Source organism: Gobius niger (assembly GCF_951799975.1).
Source record: "Gobius niger genome assembly, chromosome: 15".
Taxonomy (NCBI): Eukaryota; Metazoa; Chordata; class Actinopteri; order Gobiiformes; family Gobiidae; genus Gobius; species Gobius niger.
The window spans coordinates 16,137,127-16,161,627 of record NC_136866.1 but is presented as its reverse complement, the minus strand read 5'-3'; the positions used below and the strand labels follow the sequence as shown (position 1 = coordinate 16,161,627).

At 41.7% G+C, this 24,501-nt stretch overlaps 1 protein-coding gene across 1 annotated transcript in view; it reads right to left on the bottom strand.

Annotated features, from left to right (window-relative positions):
- The window catches only part of fut8b (fucosyltransferase 8b (alpha (1,6) fucosyltransferase)), a 140,359-nt gene that overhangs the window by 85,127 nt on the left and 30,731 nt on the right, over positions 1-24,501 (bottom strand). Inside the window, exon 3 of the mRNA XM_079572740.1 lies at positions 8,720-8,882. Coding sequence (XP_079428866.1) covers positions 8,720-8,882 — 163 coding nt within the window. The remainder of the gene's footprint in view (positions 1-8,719; positions 8,883-24,501) is intronic.

Here is a 24,501-nt window from a genome sequence, read left to right as displayed (position 1 = left end):
GTTCACGCATCAACGACTGTAACGCACTCTATTTTGGTATCAAGCAGTCCTCCATACAGTTGGTGCAAAACGCAGCTGCCCACCCTTTTGGATGACACTCCCACATCCCAGAATTGAAAATGTTGTCATTCGTTTTTTTAAGATCTTCATGGACATGCTCCCCCACATCTGTCCGATCACCGATGGTTTTCGATGAACTCAGATCCAGGTCCTGGTCATGGGGCGATCATGCTTTTGTTGTCTTGTTTTGCCTTCGTTTTTACATTTTACGCCATTTATTGTTGATGGTTTTTTACTCGTGTGTTTTTATGGAAAGTGCTTTGATTTTGAACGGATTTTGTAGAAAGTCCTGAGCTTAGCCTTAAATGCTGATTTTGTCTCCTCTTGTTTTAAGCGGAACACAGACTTATTGCACATATCCTATTAGACAGGGCTGGACTGGCAGAAAAAAATCGGCCCGGGACTTTTGGGACAAGACCGGCCCTCTAAAGAAAAAAAAGTCATATTCAATGCAATAGTCGAGGTGATGAGCAAAACAATAAGACCTTGGCTTGAACTAAAACGGTATGAGCTACGAATCGAGAACAACAGCAGCATGTCGTTTCTGCCGAATTCAAGCTAACACCTCAGAGCACTCAACACTTCAATCTTGTCATTTACAACTTGATGGAACTTTTGTAAAATTACTTAATCTTAAAATGTGCGTTCCGTTAATGAAGTTCCTCTCGCGACTGCAACACAAATAAACTTCTCAAAACCAACCAAATGATCCCACTGTAGATCGAAGATGAAATGGTAAAACTCACCACGGAGTTAGAGAGGTGTTAGTGAGAATAGAAGTCTCAAAAAGGCCAAACATTGTAAATCCTTTCAATGGAAACTAGAAGATTTCCAAACTGCGCGCACTGACAACTCCCAGCATGCACTTCTTTGCAAACATTTGTCTAAAATGTATAAAAAATAGAGATCTAAGGTTCTGTGGGTCCTGGAGGGTGTTACAATAAACTATTTCCTCTTATATTCGCAATGTGAGGGGCATGAGTGTTATGTCCGGGAGGCCCATTGCTCATTATACAAGATTATCTGGGAAGCATAACTCAAGAAAGCGCCAACAGAAGGTGTCACATCCCTCTGTTGGAGGAATTGTGTAATTGCATCTATGTAATGATAGAAATTCGAATGGCTTTTCACGCTAATTGTGGGCCGGTGTCTGGTATTACGAGCCTTATCTCGACCTGACTGGCCCAACCGGCCCAAAAGTACGTCGGCCCAGCGGGAAAACTCCCGATTCTCCAGATGGCCAGTCCAGCCCTGCTATTAGATCATACACTGTGGAACGCACTAGGGCTGAACAATATGGACAAAATTTCATATCTCGATATTCATGCCGATAACGATAGATCATTGCCTGTTTGATATTAATATCTTGAATGTTCATATCTCGATATCGATAGGAGGACGATGTATCTTTCAGCCCTAGAACTCACTGATAAATATTAAACATAAATATGAGGAAAATCCAAACACCCATGGAAAATGAAATAATGGTAGCCTACATTAGGCTAATCTCATAATAGTATATAACATTCTCAAACTAGTTAACCACTGAATATGTTTTTATGATCAATTTATTTTAACAATATATTTCATAGTTTTAGTGAATTTGTAAATTTTAGTACATTTTGTACATAGCACATTTTGCAAAAAAATCAACAGTTAGTTCAAATGAGTGTCATGAACACATCTGGAATTGCATTGCGACTGTTTTAAAACATATTTTGTGACCCCCAATAAACAATAGTGACAACCAACCCCTAACATTGTGACAACTTCCCCCCAAACGTGGGGCACATTGTCACAGTTGATTTTGTTGTGTTTGATGGTTAATAATTATTCATCGCAACATGATAGAAAAAAGAGAGCAACCCTTACCCTTCAAGTCAAGGGTTCAAGCTTTCATTTAATGCAGGTCTGACTCTGAAAAAGTGTCTCCCCATTACATATGAGGACGAGCCTGCAAGCTTCAGAATGACTATATACATGAGCTGGATCTGGAATGGAACCGCCAACCCTCGGATAAACAGGAAAAAGATATTCCGCCTGTCGATTTGACTTCTGTTGTCATGTCTTTTTTCCATCGCCGGATTCGTTTGACACGTTGACAATCGACTTTGTCAGCGAGATTAGGAAAAAATTGATTCTTTTTTTCCTCCAAGCAATCTCAATTTAAGTGGATGAATCAAAGCACTCAAAACCAAGGTTGGTCGAACACATTCAGAAAAAAAAAACAGAGTAGGATTTTTTTTTTTGTGTGAGGCGTCTTTATTCAGTTAAGAATGAGAAAGTTTCGCCGACGTGCGCTGGCTGATGCATCGCAACTTTTCCGAGTCACAAGAGCCAAACAGTTTTATCTCTGTTGACCAAAGACAGCCCAATTACTTTGCGCCACATAAGGTCAGCGCGAGGTTTTTAAAAAGCTACACACGCGCTTGATTCACGGTCAAGTCTAACAATAGCAATTTCTGGGTTATAAATTGTGGGCATAGTGTCCCGCTAATACTCAATTTACAGAAAAAAGAAGAAAATGATGCCGCTGACTCGGAGATAAGACGAGAAAAACTTTTGCTGGGTTTAATTCCTTCCATTGCAGTGCAGACATTATCATTCGTCAAAGCTAGCGTCACAGCGTGAGAGGATGTGGAGCTCAGAAACCAGGGGAGAGGCACCAGACTCTCTCTACAGGAGGCCATGGAAACCAGACTGGCCACTTTAGCAGAGCGGCAAAGGGACAAGGCACCCAAGGGCGCTGGCAGGGAGATTACGAACAACCCAGGCAACATCTTGAGCGACACGACGGGGCAGTGGTTATCGCTCTCGCCTTTACAGCAAGGAGGTCACGGGTTGGATGGACAAAGATTGACTGTCCAAAGTTTGAGATATTGGACCATGTTTGCTCCACTCTTTTCCTGGAAATGAAGAAATTGCCAAATCCTCACAATAAAGTGTTTGAATATTAAACATTTCTCCATAGATTTTTACAGTGCCTCTCGAAAGTACTAAAACTGATTTTTTTTTTTTTATTATTGAACGTTCACACACAAGCAACAGACAACTGTGAAGTGAAAGTAAAATGATACATGATTCTGCTATTTTTCAAAAAATAGAAAACCAAAAAGTGGGGCATGCATAAGTATTCATACAGCATGAATGAATACTTTGTGGAACCTCCTTTTGCTCTGTCAAATTAGAAGGAGAACGTTTGTGAACAGCAGTTTTCAGGTCTTTCCACAGATTTTCAATAGGATTTAGGCCAGGACTTTGACTGGGCCATTCTAACACATTAATATGGTTTTATTAAACCATTCCATTGTACATTTATCTTTGTGTTTAGGGTCATTGTCCTGCTGGAAGGTGAATCTCCGCCCCAGCCTCAGTTCTCTTGCTGACTCAAGCAGGTTTTCCTCCAAAATGTCCCTGTATTTGGCTCCATCCATCTTTACAACAATTCTTACAATCTTCCCAGTCCCCGCTGAGGAAAAGCAGCCCCACAGCATGATGTCCCCCCCCCCCCCCCCATATTTGACACTGGGGATGGTGCACTCAGGACCATGAGCAGTGTTAGGTTTCCTCCATATATAACGTTTTGCATTTGGGCCAAAAAGTTAAATTTTTTTCTGACCAAAGCTCCTTCTTCCACATGGAGCTGTGTCCTCCATATGACTTCTAGCAAACTTCAAACAGGCTTTCTTCTCGCCACTCGTCCATGAAGGCCAGATTTGTGTAGATACGACTTATAGTTGTCCCATGTACAGATTCCCCAAGCTCAGCGGCAAGACTTCACAGCTCCTCCAGAGTTATCTTGGGGCACTTGGTTGCATTTCTTACCAGTGTTCTCCTTGTTCGGTCTGTTAGTTTTTGTGGACGGCCGTGTCTTGGTAAGTTGGCAGTGGTGCTATACTCTTTCCATTTCCGAATGATGGATTGAACAGTGCTCCGGGAGATGTTTAAATCTTGGGAAATCTTTAACTTAACGCTGCTTTAAACCTCTCCACAGCTTTATCCCTGACCTCTCTGGTGCTCTTTGGCCTTCATGATGTTGTTTAGTGACCACAGCTCTGAGGCCCTCACAGAACAGCTGTAATTATTCTGAGAGTAGATTACACACAGGTTGCCTCTATTTAACCGGCAAGGTGTGAATATTCTGCACTCAGAAAAATGCTGTGCACGCCCCATTTTTCACTTTTCTATTTTTTTTTAAATAACAGAATTATGCGTAATTATTTCTTTCGCTTCACAGTTGTCTGTTACTTGTGTGTGAACGTTCAGTAAAAAATTAAAAATAAAATCTCTATGTTGTGTATGTATGTATCTGAAAGTGTAAATCAAAGGCCATTTTCTCAAAATGTATTTTTCCAACAACTAAGAACGTCTCCAATTAAGTAGCACCGACAGACACTAAATGTTCAAGTCTTGTACTTACCAATAGTTTGAAGGTTTCAGTGATTGAGTGTTTGAAAAGCACTTTAAACGTATACAATCACTACATTTAAACCTGACTCTATCCATTATTTAGATTCCATTGTGTAAAATAAAGGTTGCATTCACATGACGTCACAACAGTCTAAACAGCCTATAATTTAAAATGCAGTTGGTGCAGCTAAAAAGTCTATATTGTCTCCAACATCTTCTCTCTCACAACTTATGAACTAAGGTCACATGACTGTCTCATAAGGGTGTCCCAAAGTGGAGACAATGTTCAAAATTAAGTACTTGAAGTTGGTCTTTCCGCCATAAGACGAATGTGGCAGGTTTGTGAATCCAATCACTTCCAAATAATGATGAGGGAAAACATTTGGACATTTCTTTCCAAAACCGTGTCTCTCCCACTGAGTAATATTGGCCCTTCCAAACTCAAATTATTAAATGACATTCTAGAGTGTCGTGATATGCAAATTTGGCAATTTTAATTCTAAAATGCCTCTTATTAATGTCAGTAACCTATAGTGCAAAAGTTTCAAACTGATATTTCATACATAAGATACATTAATTCAATCTTGCTGTTGACTGAACAAGCAGACTTTGCTTAAAGCATAAGAGAGATCTAACAATGGTGTTAGAGAAATAACAATGGTGTTTAAGAGGATAGATGAAGAATAGGAGAAGTTTATTTACCATCGGTGCGGGACCCGGGGACATGAACTCGAGACATTGTGCTACCATTCAAGTCTGTCTATGCTTCCACAGAAGAGGGATAAATCCACTCTCAGAGCTCATACTGATAGGCAGGCGAGAAGGCGCCTGAGCACCAGTCATGACAGAGATAGTACGACTTTACAGCCTGACTCAATATGATAAATATTTAAAGTAATCCTCTAACACTGGGGTCACCAACGTGGTTCCCAGTAGCCTTTGAGACTTTTTCTATGGTGTAAAACAATTAATTTTCTTGAATCTGATTAGTAAAAATACAGTTATTTCTGTTCTTGTGACTTGTACAAGTTTTTAAAAAAAAGCTATTTTTATATAATATGGGGTCAATATCCTATAAGTAAACAGTGTACATTTAAGTCTTTAGGATTTGTTTTAACTGGTAGCTCTTGAAGAACTTAAAGCCCTTAAAATAGCCCTCGGCTGATATAAGGTTGGCGACCCCTGCTCTAACAAATGGCTGTTATTAGACCTGTCACCTTATCTGTGAATGGGTCACCATTCACAATCAACTGCATTGAACCAGTGGTTCTAAAGTGGAGGATTGGTCCCCAAAAGTTGGGTTGCTTTACATATCATCACTTTTGATCATTTTAATTATTTTAATTGTTGTAAATACTTTCTATTAAATGCTGGAACTATTTTTTTTATTGGTGTTGAGGCTGGTCATGATAGGTCCTGTAAAACCCACTGTGCTTCAACTTTTGTTTGAGTTGAGGGTTTTTCCCCTATATTGACTTCTTCTGGCTCTTGGTTAAAAATCTCGAGTCCGACAGAAAACTCCTGGATGACTGAGAGGTAACACAAACATAACATTCTGAATATCATACAATTGAAGAAGTGACAGGCACTAAAGCGCTGCATACTTGGTGAAGGTGCCCACTGAAAGCACGTCAGCCTTCCCAAAGCAATGTATTTAGAATAAGCTATTACTTGCATGACTGGGGACGGATTGGGTTCTGCTGTAGTCGGGACCAGAAGGCAACCTGTCTGTGCGGGTATCAAGTATCTCAATAGGTGGCCAACTGAACCTGTTGGTGTACAGTATTGAAGTCTTGGGGATTGACACTGTGCACATTAACGCAAACTTTGCAAATCTCATCTAATCCTAACTGGTCCATTTTTAAAGTGGGCATATGCATAGATGGCTTATAAACCTGCACTTTAAAGTATATTGTACAGTACGGAAAGTACAGTGCTGTATATGGAAAATAAACTTTGTCACCAGGGGCTGTGTAAGTTTGGATCCAAAAGTTTGGCTGCAGCGCCCTTCACTGGCAGCAGGGTCGATTAAATATGCTCAAAACCTGCATGAATGAAGCAAAAAACATGTCCAGGTAGGTTTTTAACGAGATATCATAATTACAGGGTTATGGCGAAACATTGCAGGTGCACAGGGAAACCTTTGCCATATTTTCAGCGGCAACATCGAAATACTCAGGAGGAATTTGATACTCTATTGTCCCCGTTAGGAAATTTGCCTTCAGAAGTCGAATGATGATTTCTGAATGATCACATGTGACTAAATAGAGTCTACCTGTGTGTAATCGAATGTCAGTTCAAATACAGCTGCTCCGTGATGGTCTCAGAGGTCTGTTAAGAGACTATTGGGGAGCAGAAGCATCATGAAGTCCAAGAACACACCAGACAGCTCTGAGATAAAGTTATTGAGAAGTATAAAGCTGGATTAGGTTAAAAAAAAAAGGTTTCCAAAGCTTTGAACATCTCTCAAAGTCCAGTTAAATACTCCATCCAGGAATGGAAAGAGTATGGCATCACTGCAAACCTACCAAGACCCGGCCGTCCTCCTAAACTTACAGACCGAACAAGGACAGCACTGACCAGAGCTGTTACCAAGAAGCCTATGATGACCCTGGATGAACTGCAGAGAGCTACAGCTCAGGTGGGGGAAACTGTCCACAGAACAACTACTAGTCGTTCACTGCACAAATCTGGCCTTTTGGCAGGGTGGAAGAAATTACGTTTGATGTTTCCCAGAAGCCACATGGAGGCCACAGCTCCATGTGGCAGAAAGGAAATGACAACATTCTGATTTTTTACCATTACAGCATCATCTTGGTCGTCTTTCATGTTACACGTGGATAAAAATATGTCAATATATGCAAATTAATAGGTATATGAAGGATGAGAGACCGCCGCGCTGTTGTGTTATTTCTGCGAAATCTCTGGCTCGCGAGTGGACAAAACATATTTAATATGTATCACAAATGGTGTTTTTTTTTGTTAACGGAGAAAACTAATATTGTTTTTGGGGGGTGTGGAAATCAAATTTACAGGAACCAAAGTTTGGAGAAGTGACATATGGGTCAATCATTTATGGGAGCTAAAGACATCTTCAATGCAATAAAAAAGTTGTAACAGCACAGGGTAATTGAAATCAGGAATAATTGTGTTTATGTTGTTGAAGCTGAACACCGATATAATGCCCCAAAATCAGCCACTTTCCATAATGCAAAATTTACTATCTATTTAATGTCTATACTTTACTATCTATTTAATGTCTATACTTAGCCATAAGAAACATATGCTTCAGGGATATGTGGTACTTCTGATATTGGAATAATGTCCTCGCAGCAAAGCTGAATGCGATTAGGGACAGTTAATAATGAGCCGTGCTTTGCATTAAGCTGATGATTAAGTGAGATAAGACTTTTACAATTGCATATGTACTCAGGGACTGATTAGAAGTCTATTAATAACACTGGAGAGGTTAATATATTTGAGTTTCTGAGGTCGTCACAACAATTTACGCACACTTCATTATGTATCTTGGATAATGGGCGCAATAAATACCCAGTCGCATTGAGCGGTGTTTTCCAACTTGTGGTACAAGATTTAACTTAAGTTTAGATAGATTTTTCAATAAGCAAACATGATTACAGGCTGAATACTTATTAAACAAATACATATTAAGGTCATGTCAAGCCTATTAATTTTATATAAAAAATGTGTGGACAACCTTTGGAGGCCCACCCTGAAGTACCTCTGAGGCCCCACAGATAAACTGCATTTAAAGCCACACTACATGACCTTTCACCATATAAAAACATCCCTTATAATCCTTATAAGGGGTGTTTTATTGCTGACATATATTTGCTGGGAACGGGACATCACCAGCTCGTCTCCATGGCGATGATGCTGCTTTACATCGATTACAGATAGCCAAACATTTGGTTTATGATGTGATGTTGGTCACCCTTTTCCAAATGCTTTAATTGGATCCACTGCAAAAGTAGCATTTTCATTCTGAAACTGAGCACAAATGCAGAACAGATCCACGCGTGGCTTTCAGGAAAGAACATCAAACCATGGTTAAAAGTCCAAAATGGTGGGTAAGAGCTCTTAAAAAGAAAAGACAGTTGGAAACTCCCCATTTAATTCTGACATTACTGGAATACAGTAGAAAGACTACCGCAGATTGACAAAGTTTTGCGGCGAGAGTGGGCATCCCTGACGTGCGCCCCAGTGTAGATCCTGCACACACACTCACCTCTCTTGATGCCCCAGGTCCTGCAGCAGCGTCTCTGCGTACTTCTGCCTCTCGCTCTCCTCCGTGTTGGACAGTTTCTTCACCTCGCTGCGGACAAAATACCAGAATTCTTTGACCCCGTTCTCCACACGCCTCCGCAGCTCCTCCTGAGTGGGGCCCGGGCCTGCAGGGATAGAAAATGGACATGAGAATCAGTTAAAAGCTGGGCGATTTCTTCCAGTTTGCTTGGTAAGAGAAAAGAAGTATGCTTAACCTTCCGAGTGTGAATTGGAAAGATGCCAGCACTACATGTTTTAGCAAGAACTAATAAAAAAAATAAAGTCTTGGCACTGAGCAATGATGTCTTGATTTTTTCAAAATTACTTCTTTATGTGGAAATTGCTTAAAAAAATAAATAATAATAATTACAAATCTGACAATTTTAATAATGATTGTTATAAATGATTGTAAAAAACTAACGCAAATAATAATAATAATGCATTGGTTTTATATAGCGCTTTTCTGGACACTCAAAGACGCTTTGCATTGCACTATTCATTCACTCCATACTCGGTGGTGGTAAGCTACTATTGTAGCCACTGCTGCCCTGGGGTAGACTGACAGAAGCAAGGCAACCAGTCTGCGCCATCGGCCCCTCCGACCACCACCACTCACTCACTACATTTCAACCTGGATAGACTCAAACAGACAAAAGCAGCGATTAGGAAGATATATTTATTGACATGTGTATTAGTTGTGGCGATCAGACCCCGGCGGTAGACTTTGATGTATGAAAGTCAGTATGGATGAACAGCTTGTAGTTAGGGTCTTCCCCCGGAGCCTGGACACTGGTGGTGGTATGGAAGACCCGAGAAGACATAGCAGGAGAAGCCGTGGACAGAAGAGGCGGAGAGGGGGTGGAGGCGGGTCGCAGTGCAGCTGGGAAGTGAACGAACGATGATTGCTGGGGCTTAAAAGCGGGACCGAGGGCGATGATTGGCTGCTACGGAGGTGCGGCTCTTACGCTGATGGCTGAGGTGGAGGTGTGGCCCTCTCGGAAGCGATCATTGGCTGGAGGTATGTGATGCTGAAACGAGTCTCCCAGGTTGAATTAACGCCTAGGCTTCATTCGCCAGGCTTCCGGATTTTCCCAAACGGTCTCCCATCCAAGTACCGACCAGACCCTTCCCTGCTTAGCTTCCAAGCTCTGACGGGATCGGGCATCGCAAAGGCGGTATGGCCACGAAAAAACAAGTAGCCCATGCAAATCATTCACGCAGCATTCCCTCATTTACATATCAGATTTGGAGCCTTAATTCTTGACTTATTTGTGAACCAATGGCTGCATGAATGGTTAGTATGGTACCTTTACTTTTCCGCAAGTGGCCTCTACTACACTCCAAGATCACTGTGATGGAAAGTAAAGGCGGCATACTAACCACCGGGTCATTAAAAGGTTAAATGCGCACAAATAAAACGTTTTGTTTTTCACATAAAAAAGTTCCATAATGCACCTTCAAGAACAACTGTAATTGTAAGCAGTAAAATCAACATCTGAATTGAAAATGTGCATCTTCCTTTGGAGAAACAGAAAGCTGATATAAAAAATGTCCTTCCTTGAAATGATTCATACACCCAAAAGTATAGCCTTCGAAATACAAGAAGCATAACAAACTCTCAGGAGAACCCAACGGTTGCACTGTCCACCACAAAATGTACTACTTTCTGAACTTTTGGAAGAGTGGTGGGAAAAAAAAAAATGGCTTCTGCCTTGTCAAGAAAAATAGCAACTCCCGAATTTTAAAGCTTCACATGGTGCAGGACCTCTTCAGCTTTTCATAATTTTGACAGTTTTCTGTGGCGGGCCCGCTGACAGTTGCAGTACAAACAAGTACATTTGGAGGGCCTATTTTTAACGTATTAAAAAGTCATATTTATTGATGTAACTTAGCTCTGTGCATTCATTTAAGCCAGGAGCCAAAGCAATTAATTTCTTTTGTATTCCTGTCGGACTCATCGTCTTTGCGCTGTTCTTGATGTCCATGAAAATAGGCCGCGCACGTCTCTCTCATGTGATGCAACGCTCAGGAATTCTGTGAAAACCGAGAGTAAAAAAAAAGGGAGTTTCTTGACTGAAGCTTTGCAGTAAAGACCATGTGCTTTTTGGGCTGATTTACAAAGCTAGAGGCGCTCAATTGCGAGGACTATTTAAAATGAGCAGATGCCATTTTATAGCGTATTGCTGCTTCATCAATTGAAGCTGTTTATATTATCAGTGGCGCATATCCGATAACACAGTTTTTCGCTGTGGCTCTATCGTGTTGATGAGACAAAAATTTTCCACTGCACCTGCTTTTTGCTCCACTTTACCACATGCACACACACTCAGGAAATCAGTCCCTTTGACGGGGGTGAATGTGAAATTAATTAGAGCAAATGTCAATGATTTTTTTTCCCTAGTTGTCACCAGATCCACAGTTCTGTCCTAATGTGTAGTTGAAATCATTTTGACAAACATTATTTCACACATCAGAGATCACAGTACTCCATTTCGGTCAAATGTTTCCTACTGGGGCCAGGACGGCAAAAAGTCATTCCGAATCCCAGGGACACTTGTTTAAACGGTTAGTTGACTAAAATCCAATTATTGCACTGAAGCGCTTTCCGAGTCGTCAACTGGACCAGGGTTTATACAGGCAGAAGCAAGTCAGCAAGGACAGAATTTTCAAATGAATTTAGATGTAATGCCAGTTTGAATCTAATTTAATGTAAGGATAAGACAGTGGCTTTAAAGCACAGAAGTGAGGAGGTACCCTGGAGCTCCCTCTGCAGGCAGCAGTTGGAATGACTTGGTAAAAACAAACGTTCACGTTCATCCAACAGCGTGATGAGCAACGCCATAAAGAAAATGCATACAGTCTTTCCCAAGACACAATTTTACCCAGGAAGCAAACATCGAAGTGCTTCAACAGTAGAAGAAGAAACCAGAAAGAAACAAGTGAATTCTCAACTCAAAACTGGTTGCATGACGCCTATTGTGGATCAGTTTATGTGCGTTTGAGTGAGTGAACTCTGAAACCTCACACACATGACAGGACAGGGGAGCTTTACAGCGGGATGGCTTTTCTAAATGAGATGTAAATGAGCCCTATTGTCACTCCCAGAGAGGTGAGAACAGCCCAAAAGTTTAGAGGCCAATTCCATATTTCCAGTTCCTAAATTGAACTTGCCACATCTTCTCCAAGTATGATCGGTTTTCCATGTGTTACACATTGTTGGAAACTTTGGAGATGACACTATGTCCCTCTCAAAATGCCCCAAAACCGAGTTGTGTCCCCCGTTCTCGTGATGGGTCACATATGTTTAAACAAAAGAGCAAGTTTACAAAAGGATTTAAAGCACAAAAATGTCTTCTTTAAATGTTAATAGAGTTTATATCATTTATGTTATATCAGCTTCTATCCTATGGAAGCGTATTGGTAGCTTTATTCAATTTGTAATGCAATTGTCAAATGGCTTTACATTATGTTATTTTGGCATGCATTTTAGATTTGTATTTGACATTTGGCCATGCAATCTTTAATTTCACCGTGCAATTTGTCTTTGCAATATGTATTATCAACATGCATTTTACATTTTAAAAATGTATTTTACATTACAAGGATGTATTTTGCATTATGTTTATGCATTTTGCCAATACATATTTCATTTATTTTTTTAATGTAAATGTTTTGATTGCATTACATATTTGCCATGGGATTTTGGTCTCTTTATTCATTTTACAATGCAATTGAGAATTATGCATTTGACATTCTACATTGTGTAATGCATTTTACTTTTTGATAATGCATTATGCATTTTTAGGTGACTTTTGAGAATCATGCATTTGACATTCTACATTGTGTAATGCAATTTGCTTTTTGATAATGTATTATGTATTTGTATTTGACTTTTGAGAGTTATACATTTTACTTTTTGATAATGTATTATGTATTTGTATTTGACTTTTGAGAGTTATACATTTTACTTTTTGATAATGTATTATGTATTTGTATTTGACTTTTGAGAGTTATACATTTTACTTTTTGATAATGTATTATGTATTTGTATTTGACTTTTGAGAGTTATGCATTTTGTTATACATTTTACTTTTTGATAATGTATTATGTATTTGTATTTGACTTTTGAGAATCATGCATTTGACAAAAAAGAATACATGGTGAAACAGCACCATCTTGTGGTTACAGCATTGCGGAATACAAAACGTCTCACGCGTCGAAGGTTGCTAAATTCAATGTGAAAATGCAATCCGCTCCTGGCCAATCAGAGAAGAGTTCGCCTCAGCAGCGCAGGCAGCGCAGGCAGCCGTGAACCAGAGCCAGGCACTGGACAGGCTCTGGCGACGGTGACTTCTTGCTGGTGGAAAAAAATGCAGTCCTGGCATATTTGATGCAACTGATCAGACTTCATGAAGATTCAAAGCTAATCCTACATTTTGGTAAGTATCTGTCTTGTGGGTAACAAAAAACAAAACAAAGCAAAAGGTGCTAATGCTAAGCTATCCTGTAGCCTCGATTCAGTGTTTATGACCAACCTGGCGTCTCTCATCGATGTCTATTGAACCACGGTGGTATAGCGAGCTTTGTGTACTTTGTTAGTAACCTTAAATAAAACGTACCGTTGTGGTAAGGCAGGATTAGGCTCGATGCGCACTAGGCTAGCCGGAGGTACAACATTGCAACTACAGTCCGTCCAAAGCTATGCTATTAGAAGTGAGAAAATGGTATGTTCAGGAGTATATTACATTGGCGTTATGTGTGGAAAATAGGCGTTGTAACTAAAACAGTGATTGCTCCTTTGCCAATGGTCAACAGTGTATGCGCGTTGTGCCATCACAAGCACTCTATGGTAGCAACAGCGGCCATTGATGCGCACTGCGTCGGCCTGCGCTCACGACCAATGGTCCTTATGCCCTGATTCAGTATGCTAGATATAACTATGTCCTTTGGTTTTGTTTTGCACAACACCTAGGTGCACAAGTTATCAAAATAGCCAAGGGGCAATGACAACAAGTCTAGAGGTTTTAGAGTTAAGCTATGTTATTAAAAGTAATAAATCCGAAGGGTCAGACATGAGACACTGATTCAATTAATATAGGGAAAACATTACATAAATATCCATAGACACTTTGCCACGTTTTGACGGGTGTTATGTCAGGCAGCAAATTAAAGAGTCCTTAATTTGGTGTAATTGCTGATTATGTGCCTAAAAAGTTACTAAAAATTCATGAATATGGTGGAATGAGATGTTTTGGATTTGACTGTTTATTTTTGCACAGGTTGGTCCTTCACCCTACGTGGCAGACGAGTCGCAAAGGGATGATGCCCTCCTTCCAGAACAGATGCCCTCCTTCCAGTGCAGCAGTTTCCAGTGTTAAAAAAAGACAGTGGATATTGTGTTTTTATATACTGTATTGCGCCTACTATACATATTATGTAACTAGTTTCCAGATGCCCATTGTAAGCCATAAATAACAAAAATACATTCTAATTGAAGACTAGTATAGTGCAAAAAGGTGTCTTTCGATTACAATCATGATAGAAAACTACGGAATCTAGTTACAAAATCCATGTAAGAGTACATTTCTTTGAATGTCTTTTTTTTTTAACAAATATTTTCCAATTTTTCTGCCTATTAGTTTCTTGGCCATCATTTAGTGTTGTAGATGTTACCTGAAAATTAAAAATATGACTCACAAATTACATGTTTGCAATCAGTTAATAGATTTATCATTTAAAAAAAATATTTTTTCATCCAGTATGATTGTCAAAACATTCTACAATAAACTGTTGCGACCTGTTACTGCGTGTTACGATTAATGGCACGAATTATTACGCACGGTCACGAATATGCGTCCCGCACTGTTGCGAGCTGTTGCGGGCTGCTGCGAGTTATTGGGAATTGTCGCGTTCTGTCAAAAATCTGTCAAGAATTGGGCGAATGTGGACAAGATCGCTGCCGCGCACACCGGGGTGGAGGCGGAGCAGGGACGTCTCGCTCCGCCGTTCGCCCCTGACTCGTTGAGCTCTCGCCAAATCGGGTTAAACAAAAAGCAAATACACAGCTCAGGCCTGTCCATATACTGGAGAATAACAATAGTTTTTCAGCTGGAAAAACGTTATAATCCACAAACACAGGCCTGTCTTCACCTGCCCCGCGCCCATCGCCGCTTGTTTTACATGTCTACGGTTGTAAATAAGCCTTAACTTCTCCATGGTGTAGCTGCTGTAACCACGCGCTGTTGTTTGGGTCAGTGGAGGCAGCGTGGAAGATGCATTCAGGGACAGCGGGAAAGGCGCACTTCTTACTGTCCCTTTTCCCCCACAAACGCGGGGGGAAAAATCGAGACAAATATACAACAGTGGGGTTCTCCAGCGGGGGGCAATAGGGGTGGCAGGGACTGGCTCCCAAACATCAGGAGGAACGACCGCAGGAGGAGGAAAAGCCGGCGGAACAACTTCAGCACCTGAGGAGCGGCGGCGGCAGGTGCTGTCCCGGGCCTGGAGCGCGGACTGGCCGAGTCTGTGTGACTTTTCTTTTGCTACTGCAGGTACGAAAATGTACTTTTCGGCGTAGCTTGTGTTTCCACCAATTGTGTGCGTGAAAACAGTGATTCTGCTCAACGAATGCTGCACGAATGCTGTACGAATGCTGTACGAATGCCCTCACGTTGAATTACGAAGCGCCACTACTCATCACGACAAGGACACGCTCCGTTGCGAACTCCACGAACAGAGGGTGATTCGTTTCTCCACGAACATCACGAATGTCACGAACTGATGCGCTCTGTTAAGAATCCCATTAAGACGCGTTAAGTCATGTTACGTCGCGAATGACGAAAAAATGCCATTCGTAACGCATCGTGCCTATGTGGAAACCCAGCATCGAGGCAGTGGAGTCAGTCCACATGATGTTCTTCAGGTGCCATCTTCACCATTCAGCGCAGATGTTATATACTGGAGGCAGTAACAGCTGCAGTTCAGGCTAGTAGCTGTGTGTGCCAGCATAATGCTGGGTTTACACAACGGAGCGTGTCCTTGTCGTGATGCGTAGTGGCGCTTCGTAATTCAACGTGAGGGCATTCGTACAGCATTCGTACAGCATTCGTGCAGCATTCGTTGAGCAGAATCACTGTTTTCACGCACACAATTGATGGAAACACAAGCTACGCCGAAAAGTACATTTTCGTACCTGCAGTAGCAAAAGAAAAGTCACACAGACTCGGCCAGTCCGCGCTCCAGGCCCGGGACAGCACCTGCCGCCGCCGCTCCTCATGTGCTGAAGTTGTTCCGCCGGCTTTTCCTCCTCCTGCGGTCGTTCCTCCTGATGTTTGGGAGCCAGTCCCTGCCACCCCTATTGCCCCCCGCTGGAGAACCCCACTGTTGTATATTTGTCTCGATTTTTCCCCCCGCGTTTGTGGGGAAAAAGGGACAGTAAGAAGTGCGCCTTTCCCGCTGTCCCTGAATGCATCTTCCACGCTGCCTCCACTGACCCAAACAACAGCGCGTGGTTACAGCAGCTACACCATGGAGAAGTTAAGGCTTATTTACAACCGTAGACATGTAAAACAAGCGGCGATGGGCGCGGGGCAGGTGAAGACAGGCCTGTGTTTGTGGATTATAACGTTTTTCCAGCTGAAAAACTATTGTTATTCTCCAGTATATGGACAGGCCTGAGCTGTGTATTTGCTTTTTGTTTAACCCGATTTGGCGAGAGCTCAACGAGTCAGGGGCGAACGGCGGAGCGAGACGTCCCTGCTCCGCCTCCACCCCGGTGTGCGCGGCAGCGATCTTGTCCACATTCGCCCAATTCTTGACAGATTTTTGACAGAACGCGACAATTCCCAATAACTCGCAGCAGCCCGCAACAGCTCGCAACAGTGCGGGACGCATATTCGTGACCGTGCGTAATAATTCGTGCCATTAATCGTAACACGCAGTAACAGGTCGCAACAGTTTATTGTAGAATGTTTTGACAATCATACTGGATGAAAAAATATTTTTTTTAAATGATAAATCTATTAACTGATTGCAAACATGTAATTTGTGAGTCATATTTTTAATTTTCAGGTAACATCTACAACACTAAATGATGGCCAAGAAACTAATAGGCAGAAAAATTGGAAAATATTTGTTAAAAAAAAAAGACATTCAAAGAAATGTACTCTTACATGGATTTTGTAACTAGATTCCGTAGTTTTCTATCATGATTGTAATCGAAAGACACCTTTTTGCACTATACTAGTCTTCAATTAGAATGTATTTTTGTTATTTATGGCTTACAATGGGCATCTGGAAACTAGTTACATAATATGTATAGTAGGCGCAATACAGTATATAAAAACACAATATCCACTGTCTTTTTTTAACACTGGAAACTGCTGCACTGGAAGGAGGGCATCTGTTCTGGAAGGAGGGCATCATCCCTTTGCGACTCGTCTGCCACGTAGGGTGAAGGACCAACCTGTGCAAAAATAAACAGTCAAATCCAAAACATCTCATTCCACCATATTCATGAATTTTTAGTAACTTTTTTGGCACATAATCAGCAATTACACCAAATTAAGGACTCTTTAATTTGCTGCCTGACATAACACCCGTCAAAACGTGGCAAAGTGTCTATGGATATTTATGTAATGTTTTCCCTATATTAATTGAATCAGTGTCTCATGTCTGACCCTTCGGATTTATTACTTTTAATAACATAGCTTAACTCTAAAACCTCTAGACTTGTTGTCGTTGCCCCTTGGCTATTTTGATAACTTGTGCACCTAGGTGTTGTGCAAAACAAAACCAAAGGACATAGTTATATCTAGCATACTGAATCAGGGCATAAGGACCATTGGTCGTGAGCGCAGGCCGACGCAGTGCGCATCAATGGCCGCTGTTGCTACCATAGAGTGCTTGTGATGGCACAACGCGCATACACTGTTGACCATTGGCAAAGGAGCAATCACTGTTTTAGTTACAACGCCTATTTTCCACACATATCGCCAATGTAATATACTCCTGAACATACCATTTTCTCACTTCTAATAGCATAGCTTTGGACGGACTGTAGTTGCAATGTTGTACCTCCGGCTAGCCTAGTGCGCATCGAGCCTAATCCTGCCTTACCACAACGGTACGTTTTATTTAAGGTTACTAACAAAGTACACAAAGCTCGCTATACCACCGTGGTTCAATAGACATCGATGAGAGACGCCAGGTTGGTCATAAACACTGAATCGAGGCTACAGGATAGCTTAGCATTAGCACCTTTTGCTTTGTTTTGTTTTTTGTTACCCACAAGACAGATACTTACCAAAATGTAGGATTAGCTTTGAATCTTCATGAAGTCTGATCAGTTGCATCAAATATGCCAGGACTGCATTTTTTTCCACCAGCAAGAAGTCACCGTCGCCAGAGCCTGCCCAGTGCCTGGCTCTGGTTCACGGCTGCCTGCGCTGCCTGCGCTGCTGAGGCGAACTCTTCTCTGATTGGCCAGGAGCGGATTGCATTTTCACATTGAATTTAGCAACCTTCGACGCGTGAGACGTTTTGTATTCCGCAATGCTGTAACCACAAGATGGTGCTGTTTCACCATGTATTCTTTTTTGTCAAATGCATGATTCTCAAAAGTCAAATACAAATACATAATACATTATCAAAAAGTAAAATGTATAACAAAATGCATAACTCTCAAAAGTCAAATACAAATACATAATACATTATCAAAAAGTAAAATGTATAACTCTCAAAAGTCAAATACAAATACATAATACATTATCAAAAAGTAAAATGTATAACTCTCAAAAGTCAAATACAAATACATAATACATTATCAAAAAGTAAAATGTATAACTCTCAAAAGTCAAATACAAATACATAATACATTATCAAAAAGCAAATTGCATTACACAATGTAGAATGTCAAATGCATGATTCTCAAAAGTCACCTAAAAATGCATAATGCATTATCAAAAAGTAAAATGCATTACACAATGTAGAATGTCAAATGCATAATTCTCAATTGCATTGTAAAATGAATAAAGAGACCAAAATCCCATGGCAAATATGTAATGCAATCAAAACATTTACATTTAAAAAATAAATGAAATATGTATTGGCAAAATGCATAAACATAATGCAAAATACATCCTTGTAATGTAAAATACATTTTTAAAATGTAAAATGCATGTTGATAATACATATTGCAAAGACAAATTGCACGGTGAAATTAAAGATTGCATGGCCAAATGTCAAATACAAATCTAAAATGCATGCCAAAATAACATAATGTAAAGCCATTTGACAATTGCATTACAAATTGAATAAAGCTACCAATACGCTTCCATACTATCCAGTGCCCAGTTTGAAAACTAAGTTCGATGGCAAGCTTCTTCACAGCACCTTACATAGTTAACTCATTGATGCTAAGGCCTGTTGCATAACTGAATTGGGGGAACAAGGTTGTGAGAATCTGAAGACTGTTAGTGGATAATTAAACCTCCTCAGAAGCGCGAGAAAAGCAGAGCGTCTCTTGAAGCCTGATCCAAGTTTATAGCATCTTTCTTCCTCACACAAGTTGCCAATGGGTTATGTTGTACTTGTCCACTTGCTACTTCAACAAACGCAACCCCCCCCCCCCCCCCCAAAAAAAAAAAGCGAGGAGCGGTCGCTTCAGGGGCAACACGGAGAACACGCCTCCTAACAAAGATCCATAACAAAGGCTCTTAGCGCGGTCCAACACGGGAGGCGCCGACACAGTCTGAAAGAAGAAATCCGTGACTTCAAAAGACAGGCATGGGAACACAGCCGGGGGGAGGACGCCAGGCAAGGCGCGCAATTTCAAAAAGAATACGCAATAATATAGGCATCAAATCTTCGGCGGCGGCTCCCTGGGTGTTGCTTTGACCTCATTACGAGTGACTTAATGGTTGAGTTGTAGCTTTCTTCCCTCCTTTCTCACACGCTTGCTGCGAAAAGAAGGGGAAATCTACACCTACCGCCTAACAATGTAAGGAGTGAGCAACCTACTTCACACTCTGGTTTTCCTTTAAGACGAGCAAAAGGAGCCCCGGGCGGGAGGATTTCGTTGCCATAACGGATACGTCCACTTTTTCTTGCCTTTTCTTAAAGTTGATCATTTTGTCTCTGTTGTAGCAGCAGAAGAAAGTAGGCGACAGTTGAGATGTGAGACACTTTTGATAGAATGCATACCTAGAAATATGCAAAGTGAGCCATCACGACAAACTCCTCCGTACAGTCTAAAACGTACTAAGCGTTCATATAAGTTGGAGTGTGTGGAAGGGTTTGTGAGAACTCCAAATTAGTTAAAGCTGTGACAGTAAGATATTCAGTTTTGTCTCACGGATTTAACAAAGGGGAACAGAACAGCGAGTTTAGCTCACAACTCGCCCTTCGAAACTGCACAGGCATACACAAGAAATCGCTCTTGTTTACTTTACAAAGAGCAAACCTGATCAAAATTGGTGAGGATTTGGTCTCCAGTCTTGCCATATTCATCTTTTGGCTGACAGTCCTTTCAAACTGCTAATAAAGTGGCAATGTTTTGATTCCACTTCGGTGTATAGTGCTTTTCCACCTTCATCAGGCCCAAAGCACTTTACATAGTGACCGCCAAAAAACTCGGCGCACCGGAGCTTGTATCGCTCTCGCTGAAGCAGATGTTTCGAAACACTGCGTCGCAGCCTCTTTCAGTAACATCCGGTCACGTGACTGGCTCGAAAACGGCTTCATTCTGTGAGTGTCATCTGCTCAGAGCGTCTCACTGAGCTGCCTTTATCGGCGAGGCGCTAAACAACGGATGCTTCCTCGTCCGTCTAGTGATGTAAATCATTAGTGATAGATAATGTGCTGTATTCCACCCATTTCCCATTTAACTGCGTTCATGTGGCGAAAGTGGCTGTGGGCCAGAATACATTTAGTATTTTCTTATTCTTTACAAGGTCCTGCTTTTGAACAGATACAGAAAACGCAAGGAGCTCCATCTACAGCAAATAGTGCCAAAATGAGCTCTGACTGAATGAAGTAAAAAAGATCGTGCGTTGAGGCCCCGCCCACTGGAGCTCCGTAAAGCACAGACCCACGTTACAAAGAAAATGACACTTATTTATCAGCCTATGATTGATTTGATCATTCAAACATCAACATCAGGCTGCGAATAATAAAACTGCCACACGTCTGTTCGAAAATTCTCTTCCACATGATCGTGTTGGTGCTTCAGTCGTGTTTATGAGAAGTCACAATAACAAAGTTTGTCCACAAGAGGTCAGTGTTCAGGTAGAATGAAACAGCTCAGAGACTTCGAAGCATACGATACTTTTTTGCAGAAAAGTCTTAAAGGCTTCACTCGCCCATCACTAACTTTACAGCAAAGAACCAGTCATCCAGTAACTCTCCAACTCCAATGTGCGCAGACACTGAAGGCCGGGTGGGTGAAGTGTCTTGCCCAAGGACACAGCGACAGTGTGCACCTGCAGGAGCTGGGATTCGAACCCTCAACGCTCACTTTTGGACAGCTTTAGTAGAATATAATTTAACTTTAGCAATTTGGCAAGAAGACATTGAATATACAGATATAAATATACAGATATTAACCATAAACCAAGCCAAAAACATCAACATTGCCACGGTTACCATAGTTGCCACCAGAGATTTCGTGCCCGCCGCTTCAGTTTGAACATATTGTGATGCATTTGTTTCTAGCTGAAAGGTCAAAGGAGCAAACTGGTCCAAAATCGAAAAAAAAAATGCTAAAAGTTTTGCCTGCTAGTGCAACTTGGCTAAAACTCGTCCACCGTGTGAAGCTGAAACAAAGTACCCTGCACGGATTCCACAGCCTCCTCACGCACAAGTCGCGGACGTGATTCCGACGCACCAAGTCCACGGGAAAAAAAGCCAGAGGGTTTTTGAAGCTTTGTTCGTTCCCCGCGGCAACTCGGAACAGTTGACCCCGCGCTGGCCTCTGCGCTCCGAGTGCCCGTATTCTCAAAGACGTCTGTCTCGTGTCTCCGCCATAAGAAAGCTGTATTTTATTCATACACTCTCTCGACAGTCTCTTCCAAACCCTCGGACCGATGCTCCGTGAGCCCATATAACCTTCTCTATCTCACGGCCGGACCCGCCATGATCGCTGCAGAGCTGGGGAGATTTAGCGCTGAGCTGGACCGCAGGCTACTGAAAGAGCCCGACCTACCTACGCACTGAGGCCATTTGAGCAGATATTCCTTACCCTATAACTTCAGTTTACAACAAAACGCTTTATATTCTCTTATGAAGTTTGATGGTTTTATGGTCATGCCAAACGTGCTAGCTGATTTACTATCATTAAGTTTTACAATTTTCATTCACACTTTCGTTCTGACTTCCTTTTTTTTCATTGGAAAGTGAATGAGAGAATTGTTTTGAGTCTGAACCCAATCACAGCTATGGGCATGGGAGGGCGGGGTTTAGCATTGGGATTCTTTTTAACACGCCATACCGGTCACATGTTTGGAAGCTTGCTTTGATTACTGCTTCACACTTTTGACATGTTCTCAGTGAGCTTCACGACGTCGTCACCTGAAATGCTTTTCACTTCGCAGACTGTTAAACCATTTCAGGGACACTTAGCTTTTCTTTCAAACAAGAGCCCATACCTGAAGGGAGTGCTACAAAAGCTAGTTTCAGGAGCACTCGTGGACTGATGTGATTCGGGGAACAGGACAAAACAGCTCCCGGAACACCTCTCATGAAACCTATCATCTCAAAACTTTGCCAGATCCTCCAAAACACAGTGCCGTGAGAAGAGCGCCCCCTTCCAGATTCCATACATTTCTTCATACTATATAACGGGCTGCTCTTGTCTAGTCAGTCCACAGACTATTTCTCCAAAAGTCTTGGGAATCGTTCAGATGCTTTTTGGCAAACGAGAGACGAGCTGTTGTGTTCTTATTTGCCAGCAGTGATTTTCGCCTTGGAAAACTCTGGTCGATTCTATTTGTGCTCAGTGTTTATCTTGTCGTTGGGTCTTGAACATTGACTTTGACGGAGCTCGGTGAAGCCTGCAGATCTTCAGATGTCGGTCTGGGTTCTTTGGTGACCTCCTGGATGAGTCGTCGTTGTTCTCTTGAAGTCATTTCGTGGAATTGTAGTTTCTCGTGAGATTCAGTGGCCTGCTTTAATTGTCTGACCGTTCTAACAGTGACAATTTCTTGATTTAACAACCTTGGTGGTAATCAGCAGGTTAATCACACCAATCACATAGGACCTGCTAGGTTTGGAATTTTCGTTCCCTTGTAATATTGATTTGGAAACTACATGGACTGTCTTTCTGTGATTTAAAAAAAAATGGCTTGATGATCACAATCATTTAAGTGTGGAAGAGGGCATACATATTTTCATGGCACTGCAGTTCCTGGATCCTTTACCCCTGAAAAACTGAAACCCACAAACTGGGAAGCACTGGATCAAATCTCCTTCACAGTTGTATTAGTTTAGGTGTTGAGCTTCACGATTAATTGCAATCAAATCAAATTGCTACTTGAAAGTAGTTTTGTACTTCAGTCTTTCCTCAAGTGTTTTTGAGAGTTTAAATGTGCAGTATGGCCTCGTCCTAATCGCACATTCAATTGCCATCACAGAACTGACCACAATCATCTTTTTAAGCACAACTGGACAGCCCTGTTATATTGAAGATTCACTACGCAATTATTTATGTAAAAAAAAAAAAAGTTGATATGAGTGCGTATTTTTGACCTTTCAGTGACCCCTTACTTTCCATCCCGGTGGCTCCTGTGATGCTTCAGTCTTTTTTTTGCTAGGATTTCTGGAACTATATCCACAGGAAGACAAATGAAGCCAGCTTAGTGAATGTGTGCGCCCACATGGGTCGACTCAGGTCTGTGAAAAGGGCGCAATTCATCTTCCAGGCCTGTGTGAGGCGCTGTGACGCTAACACAGATAATAGAACATGTAGAGGGGCATGCGCAGTAAACGCTTATGGAATGTCAACAGTGAAAATGAAACTGATTCAAGGATATAGGATCTACAGAAGAGACGAGGAGGAGAGTTTATTCTTCAGACGTAACGGGACTAAAGCAGAAAAACCTGTCAGTGACTTTTACTGTCAGTCCAAAAAGACAGTCCACAGACTGACTCGCCGGGTTTTTCTACTTGTCACCTGTGGCTTGTGTACTGCAGTGGAGCAAAGAGGAGCGGAGTAAAACCATCATAGATCCATGAGTAAAACTCATTATAAGGCCAGTAGATTATGGATCACAGACGTGGTGTCTGGTGCTGTGATGTCATCGTTTTAGTAAAAGTTGTGGAGACGTCATAACAACGGAGCCACGTAAACCTAGTCTGGAAATTAAATTGGTTATAAAATGTGGGCCCCTCCTGGAACCGCTACCTTAACGTGGTGGAGGGCTTTGAGCACCCGAATGATCCTAGGAGCTCTGTTGTCGGGGGCTTTGTGCCCCTGGTAGGGTCTCCCAGGGCAAACAGGTCCTCAAGGTGACGGGTCAGACAAAGAGCGGTTCAGAAGCCCCATATGAGAGACCAACAGGCCCGGTTAGAACCATGAGGCCGTCCTTCTGTGGACCCACCACCTGCAGGAGGAGCCATAGGGGCTGGTGCAATGTGATTTGGGCAGCTCCAACCCCACGACCCGGCAACGGACAAGTGGAAGAAAATGGATGGATGGATGGATGGATAAAATGTGGTCTGATCTTCATCAAAATCATAACAATGAATAAA